This window comes from Echiichthys vipera (genome assembly GCF_963691815.1).
Source record: "Echiichthys vipera genome assembly, chromosome: 21".
NCBI classification, from domain to species: domain Eukaryota; kingdom Metazoa; phylum Chordata; class Actinopteri; order Perciformes; family Trachinidae; genus Echiichthys; species Echiichthys vipera.
The window spans coordinates 25,838,599-25,848,598 of record NC_139846.1 but is presented as its reverse complement, the minus strand read 5'-3'; the positions used below and the strand labels follow the sequence as shown (position 1 = coordinate 25,848,598).

At 50.4% G+C, this 10,000-nt stretch overlaps 1 protein-coding gene across 1 annotated transcript in view; it reads right to left on the bottom strand.

Moving 5' to 3' along the window:
* LOC310963560 (dynein axonemal heavy chain 5-like) overlaps positions 1-10,000 on the bottom strand; it is a gene marked incomplete at both ends in the record, with an annotated part of 54,371 nt that overhangs the window by 25,899 nt on the left and 18,472 nt on the right. Inside the window, 17 exon segments of the mRNA XM_083936424.1 lie at positions 232-366; positions 454-648; positions 1,674-1,861; positions 3,180-3,287; positions 3,375-3,445; positions 3,582-3,754; positions 3,843-3,989; positions 4,075-4,290; positions 4,767-4,895; positions 5,127-5,282; positions 5,361-5,471; positions 5,557-5,710; positions 7,507-7,706; positions 7,790-7,918; positions 8,498-8,609; positions 8,824-8,986; positions 9,064-9,200. Of these exon segments, the coding sequence (XP_083792550.1) occupies positions 232-366; positions 454-648; positions 1,674-1,861; positions 3,180-3,287; positions 3,375-3,445; positions 3,582-3,754; positions 3,843-3,989; positions 4,075-4,290; positions 4,767-4,895; positions 5,127-5,282; positions 5,361-5,471; positions 5,557-5,710; positions 7,507-7,706; positions 7,790-7,918; positions 8,498-8,609; positions 8,824-8,986; positions 9,064-9,200 (2,524 nt within the window).

The following is a 10,000-nucleotide window of genomic DNA, read 5'->3' as shown; positions in this document are numbered from 1 at the left end:
TTCCTGCTCAAAACTTTACTTTATCGGAAACCGTCTCAGTCATCTGTGATATTTTCCCTCTAAAATAAAAAATCGCGTTATAAACTCTAAATAAAACGTACGGATGACTCTGACCTCTGCGTGTCCTCCTTCCACTGCTCGGCCGATCCTTTACGACCCTAAAGCCATGCTTGTTTTCATTTCACGGTTCTATTTTCTCTATATTTGCACCTAACAACCAATCAGACGCACCAGCTTGGACAGGTTCATGTCTCTCAGGACTCTCATCACCACCGTCTTCTCTGGTTCGGACGGGTTGGATCTCTTCACGGCTCCCAGCGTCCTCAAAACCGACAAAATGTTCCTTAGACCAAAATCATAATGGACCTGGTGTAGAGACAGAGTTAGTATCATGAAGTCAAACGCAACTTTGATCCATAAAGTATAGAAATCTGGTAAAATGTCATAAGTGACCTGTTTGGAGAGCTGCTCCTCACACAGTTTGTAGAGGGTGTAGAACTTCCTGCTGAGGACCTGGTTGTCACGGAAACCTGCACTGGCCAGTTTGACCCTCATGATGATGGCTCGGTCCGGGACCATCATGGCGACGGTGCGAAACTGAATCTTCAGGTTCTCCGGCAGCTCCTGGCGACCAGCGTATCCAGGGTTCTGGAGGACCGAGAAGTTATAAGGTCTAGAACTTTGTGGTTTCTTCAAATGTGGTTCAGTTCAAGAACTCTGACTGATGCTGAGATGGGACGCTGGTTCTCTGGAGGTTGGGTTCAAGGACTCCCTGACTGGTTCTCTGGAGGTTGGGTTCAAGAACTCCCTGACTGGTTCTTTGGGGGTTGGGTTCAAGAACTGTCTCTGGAGGTTGGGTTCAAGAACTCTCTAACCGGTTCTCTGGAGGTTGGGTTCAAGGACTCCCTGACTGGTTCTCTGGAGGTTGGGTTCAAGAACTCCCTGACTGGTTCTCTGGAGGTTGGGTTCAAGAACTCCCTGACTGGTTCTTTGGGGGTTGGGTTCAAGAACTGTCTCTGGAGGTTGGGTTCAAGAACTCTCTGACTGGTTCTCTGGAGGTTGGGTTCAAGAACTCTCTAATGGGTTCTCTGGATGTTGGGTTCAAGAACTCTCTGACTGGTACTCTGGAGGTTGGGTTCAAGGACTCCCTGACTGGTTCTCTGGAGGTTGGGTTCAAGAACTCCCTGACTGGTTCTCTGGAGGTTGGGTTCAAGAACTCCCTGACTGGTTCTCTGGAGGTTGGGTTCAAGAACTCTCTGACTGGTTCTCTGGAGGTTGGGTTCAAGGACTCCCTGACTGGTTCTCTGGAGGTTGGGTTCAAGAACTCCCTGACTGGTTCTCTGGAGGTTGGGTTCAAGAACTCCCTGACTGGTTCTCTGGGGGTTGGGTTCAAGGACTCCCTGACTGGTTCTCTGGGGGTTGGGTTCAAGAACTCTCTAACTGGGTTCTCTGGAGGTTGGGTTCAAGAACCCTCTAACTGGTTCTCTGGAGGTTGGGTTCAAGAACTTTCTGACTGGTTCTCTGGAGGTTGGGTTCAAGGACCCCCTGGCTGGTTTTCTGGAGGTTGGGTTCAAGAATTCTCTAACTGGTTCCGGGAACAGCTAATTCTGCATTTTGGCTGAGATTATTTAAACTAAATATGGTTTGATAGCTATAATTTTGAGATTGGTTACCATGGTGAGGAAGATGCCGAACTCCGGGTCCATGTCCACCAGGTCTCCGTCTGTGAAGACGAACTGTTTCTTCTTGTTCTTCTTACACTGCAGAACGATGTAGATCTGCTGGGCGGCCACAGACAGGACCGGCAGCTCGATGCGGTTAAACTCATCGAAGCAGCCCCAGGCTCCGGACTGCGCCAGACCTGCAGAGACACACAACAACAAACTGATGACAGTCTACAAGTTCAGTAGATCTTAAGGCGCTCACATGCGTGTTAGGCCACCATGTCTAGTAGATCACATGACTTAACAGCAGTCAGATACGTGACCTGATCTTGAGGCAAATAGTTGAAGCTAAATGAAAAGAAGTCTTTTTGGAAAGGGAAGAGATGTTGGACATATGAACATCTTCAAAGTCCCAAATTAGCCCAGGACCCTATCCGGTCCTTAAATCTGACTTAACACCCTTAAAAAAATACTGTCTCCAGGTCCAAACGCTCTGTCAACCAAAACAAATCAAACAAAGAAATGGTCAATCTAATAAACCCCTACAAACACTTATGTCATGGTTACATCAGGGCAGCCCTACTCTCCTTTTTAGTCTTGGTGTTTTTGTCCCCCCCTGTCTGTGTTCCCCTGTATGTGCTCCTCTGTCTGTGTTTCCCTGTTGTGAGCTGGTTTTCCCGGCAGGTGTTTCTCGTTGTCTCTAATCACCTGCCTCTCAGTATATTGAGCCGGTCCTGAGTCTCATTCGGGGCCGGATCATTATTCCACATACTCCAGATGTCTAAGCAGCAGGAGCGGTAGCGTGTAGCAGGGCTGGCTTCATCCTTGTGTCGATGTTTTTCCTCTCACTCCTCCGTGGACCTGTTTGTGACTGTTCCTCGTGCTTTTTGCCCCTGTTGCCCGTTTCCCTGGCGACCTGCCTGCCAGCCTGTCTCCCAGCGTACCTCCCTCCTGTGCTCGATCCCCGTGACCAGTTTCTCTCAGTCCTCTCCGTGTTCTCTCTTTGTTCTCTGTGCACCTGTTTAGGTAAGTTTATTAAATCTGTTAAACTGACTCTTGAGATCCATGTCTGTATTTGGGTCCAATCCTCCGTGTATCCCCTGTCACCGTCCGTGACAACTTATTTCTTATTCCATGGTAAAGTGGTAAAATTACAATTCTCTCGTTTTTGAAAGACTCAGATCTGTTCAGGCGACACTGTAGAAACACGAGGCTTTGAACAGGAGAAAGTACTTTCCTAAGTCCAAATTTTCAAATGTACCTTTGTTATGTTTGCCTGTTTTTGTTGCCACATGTGTATAAAACACAGACATGTAAGCAACACATGATGACACATTCAACCTAGAACCTTTGGTCCACTCTGAACCGGACCAAAGACCTGGTAAGAATGCTTCTTTGGTTGCTCACAACAATAAAAACTTCTTACTCAAACACCAAAGTTTGAGGTAAATCCATCAGAAGTGTTCCAGTGACTTCCTCCTCTGCACGACAGTCATCACACACACGTTCACACACCTTTATAGATGCGTCCGAGTCCTCTGTAGTCCATCTGGTCCGAACAGTTGAACACGACCACATATTTCCCCAGACAGCGACCCATGTCTTTGGTGGTCTCCGTCTTACCTGAACGCACACACTCACTGAATTAGAGCAACATGCAACAACGTCAATACAAGAATATTTCACAGAGTTGTCGGTGGATGCGTGTACCTGTTCCTGCCGGACCGGCCGGAGCGCCCCCCATGCTCATCCCCAGGGCCTGGGACAGAGTTATGTAACACCTGGACGGATTCGAGAACATTCAGGCGTCATTTTAACAGGCGTTTGATGATGGTGTCACCCAGCAGTCAGTGTCAGGTGTGTGTGTGTGTGTGTGTGTGTGTGTGTGTGTGTGTGTGTGTGTGTGTGTGTGTGTACCTGTCTGTCAGCGGGGTGATGACCAGTCTGTCTGTGCAGCCCAGGTATTCGTTGCAGTAGCTGAACTCCACGTCTGTGATCTGGATGACACATCTGTCCGTCTCCTCCAGGAAGTAAAACCTGGACTGTTTTTGCCACTCAAAGTCGGACGCAGCTCGTACATTCAGACGCACCTGGTGGAAATATAATAAAACATAATAAAAACACAGTTTTTTTGACTGATAATAAGTCGTATTCTTGGCCGTCCCTCCATCCACTCACCAGCTCGTCGAAGATGTCTCTCTGGTGGACGTGGATGGTGATGAGCGTCTCGTACTTGGTCCTCTCGTTCCTGCTCAGCTCCTTGGTCGTCATGTCGATCAGCTCGTTGAGGAGGTCCAGGAACTTCTGATTGGTCGTCTGCATGACCTGTGAGCCAATCAGATAAGAGACGAGTGAGGGGAGGTGATCGGCAAATGCTTCCCGTTTGCTTCGATTTTCAAAATAAAAGCACCTTCTTGTCAGACTTGCTGAGGACGAGCGCATCTTCTGCGTCTCTGGTCCAGATCATCTGGATTCCCAGGAGGCCCACCTGAGCTGGAAACGCCGACTGGAACTCCAGAAGCTTCAGGCCCGGGTCGCTGATGGTCATGTGGGCCTGACGGATGATAGCATGGAGGGTCTGCCTCACCCCTGCCAGCAGCTGCCCCAACCACACCTCCACGTTCCCCTGGAAGAGACACGTCTTACGGCTAAAGCTTAAGCTAAAGCAAGTTACCCTGGAAGAGACACGTCTCACAGCTAAAGCTAAAGCTAAAGCACGTTACCCTCGAAGAGACACGTCTCACGGCTAAAGCTAAAGCACGTTACCCTGGAAGAGACACGTCTCACAGCTAAAGCTAAAGCACGTTGCCCTGGAAGAGACACGTCTCACAGCTAAAGCTAAAGCCAAAGCTACAGCGTCATGAGTCAAAGACATGATCCGCACGTTCAGATGTTCTTACTGGAATAAACGTTAGCTGTTCTGTTAGCCGTGTAAATATCTACTGTTAGCAAAAGAAAACATAAATAAGTTATGCACATATAACTTTTATGTTACTAGGCCACGCCCACGCAGGAGACCCGGGCGCTGCCTGGATGGATTTAGGAAAACAGGCGGGATCATTATTGGAAGGTCCCCGTAAGGATAGTGATACAGGTGTGTACCTGAGCCAGCACAGGTGTGCTCAGCTCCACGGTTTCTCCTTCTTGAGACTGAAAACTGACGATCTGGTCGTAGATTTTCTCATTGAAAACAACTCTGCTGACGTTATCGAACAGACTGAGCAGATGAGCCTGAGAGGAAGAGAGGGAGAGAGACAATTCAGGTGTGTGTCACCTGTACAGGTGTGTGTTACCTGTACACCTGTGTGTTACCTGTATGGTGTGTGTTACCTGTACAGCTGTGTGTCACCTGTACAGCTGTGTGTTACCTGTACACCTGTGTGTTACCTGTATGGTGTGTGTTACCTGTACAGGTGTGTGTTACCTGTACAGGTGTGCGTTACCTGTACACCTGTGTGTTACCTGTATGGTGTGTGCGTCAGAGGCTTGGCCCAGAATCTCCAGCAGCGCCGGGTCGGACACGAAGAAGAACCGAGGAAACACCAGGCGCTTCTTCTCCAGGTACCCGGACAGAGACTTCTGACAGAGCTCCAGCTGCTCCAGGAGGTGCGGCAGCAACTGCAGGAGGAGGAAGAGCGTCAGTGTCACGTCGATCAACCACGGGCAGAGTATTGCTCAGAGGCACGTGGGCAGCACCTGGCTGAGCGTCTCGTCCCCCACGCAGCACTGCACCACGTTGGGAAGCTCGTGCGCTCGCTGCATGATCCGCTGCCACGACTTGTCGATGTTCTGGAAGCGTTTGGCCTCCTGGACGAGTCAGAGACAAAGTTTAACGAACTCAGAGAAAACGGTAAAAACGGTTAAAACGGTAAAACCGTGGCGACCGTGCGACCTGAGGCAGCTGCTTGGCGATGTCTCCGCCCACGAACACGGCCTCCAGGTAGATCCACAGGTTCTGGACCGACAGCCACTTCTCAATGATCTCGGAGGCGTTGGAGAGTTTCTGGATCCACAGCTGGATCGACGGCTTGAACGGGGCGTTGTACCTGCAGGTTCAGACGTTCACCGTCACCACTCTTCACTTCCTTCCTGGTCTCTTCCTTCCTTCCTTGTCTCTTCCTTCCTTCCTGGTCTATTCCTTCCATGTCTCTTACTTCCTTGTCTCTAACTTCCTTCCTTGTCTCTTCCTTCCTTCTCTGTCTCTTCCTTCCTTCCATGTCTCTTACTTCCTTGTCTCTAACTTCCTTCTTTGTCTCTTACTTCCTTCCTTGTCTCTTCCTTCCTTCCTTGTCTCTTCCTTCCTTCCTTGTCTCTTCCTTCCTTCCTTCCTTGTCTCTTCCTTCCTTCCTTGTCTCTTCCTTCCTTCCTTCCTTGTCTCTTCCTTCCTTCCTGGTCTCTTCCTTCCTTCCTTGTCTCTTCCTTCCATGTCTCTTACTTCCTTGTCTCTTCCATCCTTCTTTGTCTCTTCCTTCCTTCCTGGTCTATTCCTTCCATGTCTCTTACTTCCTTGTCTCTAACTTCCTTCCTTGTCTCTTCCTTCCTTCTCTGTCTCTTCCTTCCTTCCATGTCTCTTACTTCCTTGTCTCTAACTTCCTTCTTTGTCTCTTACTTCCTTCCTTGTCTCTTCCTTCCTTCCTTGTCTCTTCCTTCCTTCCTTGTCTCTTCCTTCCTTCCTTCCTTGTCTCTTCCTTCCTTCCTTGTCTCTTCCTTCCTTCCTTCCTTGTCTCTTCCTTCCTTCCTGGTCTCTTCCTTCCTTCCTTGGCTCTTCCTTCCATGTCTCTTACTTCCTTGTCTCTTCCTTCCTTCTTTGTCTCTTCCTTCCTTCCTTGTCTCTAACTTCCTTCCTTGTCTCTTCCTTCCTTCCTTGTCTCTTCCTTCCTTCCTTCCCTGTCTCTTCCTTCCGTCTTTCCTTGTCTCTTACTTCCTTACTTGTCTCCTCCTTATTTGTCTCTTCCTTCCTTCCTTGTCTCTTCCTTCCTTCCTTCCTTGTCTCTTCATTCCTTCCTTCCTTATCTCTTTCTTCCTTCCTTGTCTCTTCCTTCCTTCCTTATCTCTTTCTTCCTTCCTTGTCTCTTCCTTCCTTCCTTGTCTCTTCCTTCCTTCCTTGTCTCTACCTTCCTTCCTTCCTGGTCTATTCCTTCCCTCCTTCCTTGTCTCTTCCTTCCTTCCTTGTCTCTTCCTTCCTTCCTTGTCTCTTCCTTCCTTCCTTGTCTCTTTCTTCCCTCCTTGTCTCTTCCTTCCTTCCTGGTCTATTCCTTCCTTCCTTCCTTCCTTCCTTGTCTCTTCATTCCTTCCTTGTCTCTTCCTTCCTTCCTTGTCTCTTCCTTCCTTCCTTCCTTGTCTCTTCCTTCCTGGTCTATTCCTTCCTTCCTTCCTTGTCTCTTCCTTCCTTCCTGGTCTATTCCTTCCTTCCTTGTCTCTTCCTTCCTTCCTTGTCTCTTCCTTCCTTCCTGGTCTCTTTCTTCCTTCCTGGTCTATTCCTTCCTTCCTTCCTTGTCTCTTCCTTCCTTCCTTGTCTATTTCTTCCTTCCTTCCTGGTCTATTCCTTCCTTCCTTCCTTCCTTGTCTCTTCCTTCCTTCCTGGTCTCTTCCTTCCTTCCTTCCTTGTCTCTTCCTTCCTTCCTTCCTTGTCTCTTCCTTTCTTCCTTGCCCCTGCCTTCCTTCCTTCCTTCCTGGTCTCTTCCTTCCTTCCTTCCTTCCTTGTCTCTTACTTCCTTCCTTGCCCCTGCCTTCCTTCCTTCCTGGTTTCTTCCTTACTTCCTTCCTTGTCTCTTCCTTCCTTCCTTGTCTCTTCCTTCCTTCCTTGTCTCTTCCTTCCTTCCTTGTCTCTTCCTTCCCTCACCTGTTGCTCAGCAGTGACGCCAGCACCATCAGACTGTCCTCCATGGCTGAGATCTTCTCCGCGGTGTCGGTTCCTCTCAGCAGCAGTTCTCCTCGGGTCCTGAAGGGGGCGAACCCGAGCTCCACGCCGCTCCACTCCGCCGCCACGTCCTTGAGCTTGGCCTCGATGTCTCGCTCCTTCACCGCGCTGATGCAAACATCCTGACACAAGCACGGGAAACTTAGTTTAACCCTTAAAAACTCTCACTTTTCATTCGTCCGCGTGTGAACACCGTCACCAGTACCTCGATGTCTTCTTTGTGCTTCAGCAGCGGCGCCTCCATGATGGTTCTGAGGCAGAAACTCTCCGACTCCACCTGGAAGCTGTGACCCGTCACCTCACCGAGACGAGTCCAGTGTCGGGGCAGCATCGCCTGAGGGACACGGGGGGGTTCTGACGGGTTAACGGTGCCGTTTTAAGGAGGTTCGTACGTTAAAGAAGTAACTTTAAGGGAATTTAAATACTACATCTAATGTTCTCTGGGTCCAGATGAACGTAAACAGGTTCTCTGGGTCCAGATGAACATAAACAGGTTCTCTGGGTCCAGATGAATGTAAACAGGTTCTCTGGGTCCAGATGAACGTAAACAGGTTCTCTGGGTCCAGATGAACATAAACAGGTTCTCTGGGTCCAGATGAACGTAAACGGGTTCTCTGGGTCCAGATGGATGTAAACAGGTTCTCTGGGTCCAGATGAACGTAAACGGGTTCTCTGGGTCCAGATGAATGTAAACAGGTTCTCTGGGTCCAGATGAACGTAAACAGGTTCTCTGGGTCCAGATGAATGTAAACGGGTTCTCTAAATCTGTGGGAAAAAGCTGCTGCAACAACTCAACAGAGGTGAGGACGAGGTTCATGCGCTGAGATCATGACGTTCTCGACTCTGAACCTTCCCCCGTCTCCTGTAAAACAGAGACTCTACGGTGTGGGTAAAGTCACACCGGGGCTCCCACCTTGTCGGCCATCATGCAGAGCAGCGGGCAGCTCTCCGCGAAGTCATCGATGGTTTTCTTCAGATCTCTGAACGCCTGCCAGTCCTTCAACGCCTTCGGAAGCTTCCGGATCCTGAACGCACAAAAGAAGACGGAGTGAGAGACGGAGCGGCAGGTGCTGTCACAGTGCGAACGTCTTTGGGGGCTAATCTGCGTGCATGTTTACCTTTTGATGTTTTTATGTTTACAGAACGACTAAAACAGATGAAAACACCACAAGAACATGACAGAACGGCCTCAAACAGATCGGAACTGGTCGAGTGTGCTGAAGCTCCGCCCTGCTGCACCTGTTCTGGAAGTCCTGCAGCTCGCCGTTGATCTTGTCGATGTCGAGGTCGGCCCACAGGATGTCGTAGTAGCCGGCGACGCTGTCGATGACGGAGCTGTACAGCGCGTAGAGTTTGGACAGCAGGGAGAGCTCCTTCTTGATCCTCTGCAGCTCCGGATACTCTGCAGGGAAGAGAGGGATGATGAGGAGGGAAAGGAGAGAGAAGGAGAAGAAGGAGCCAGTGGATCGGCGCTCGTACCGTTCACAGGAAGTCCGAACAGCTCCTCCCCTCCGGAACAGGTGGTGTATTTCCTCCACAGCTGATCGAACTCCGCCTGGAAGCTCTGCAGACGCTCGCTGGCTTCAGCCGGAGCCACGCCCTCCGTCCCCGGACCCCTGCCGGCACACATGCTCCACTCTCAGGGCTCCAGTTTTCAACTTTTCACACTTTTACAGACTCAATGTCAATGTGACTGAACTCCCCCCCTCTCTCTCTCTAAGGGAGACTCCAGACCCCCTCCTGAGGAAACACATTTCACACGCTTGGACCTGGATCTGGTTCTTTGGGTCCTGACCTGGACCTGGTTCTTTGGGTCCTGACCTGGACCTGGTTCTCTGGGTCCTGACCTGGACCTGGTTCTTTGGGTCCTGACCTGGACCTGGCTCTTTGGGTCCTGACCTGGACCTGGTTCTTTGGGTCCTGACCTGGACCTGGTTCTTTGGGTCCTGACCTGGACCTGGTTCTTTGGGTCCTGACCTGGACCTGGTTCTTTGGGTCCTGACCTGGACCTGGTTCTTTGGGTCCTGACCTGGACCTGGTTCTTTGGGTCCTGACCCAGCTTTCATGACCACAGGTGAGGGTAGGAACCAGGACTGAGGGTAGATCCAGAGCTTTGCCTTCCTCAGCTCTCTGTTCATCACAACGGTGCGGTAGAGCAACTGCAGCTCTGCCCCCGCTGCTCCGATTCTCCGGCCAAACTCACGCTCCATCGTCCCCTCACTCGTGAACCAGATCCCGAGGTCCTTGAACTCCTTCACTTGGGGTCAGGACTCGTTCCCGACCTTGAGGGGGAGAAGTTCAGCATCCGTGAGGAACTCGGAGTAGAGCCGCTGCTCCTTTGTGTTGAAAGGAGCCAGTTGAGGTGGTTCAGGATCATCTGGTCTGGATGAACCCTGGGCGCCTCCCTAGGGAGGTG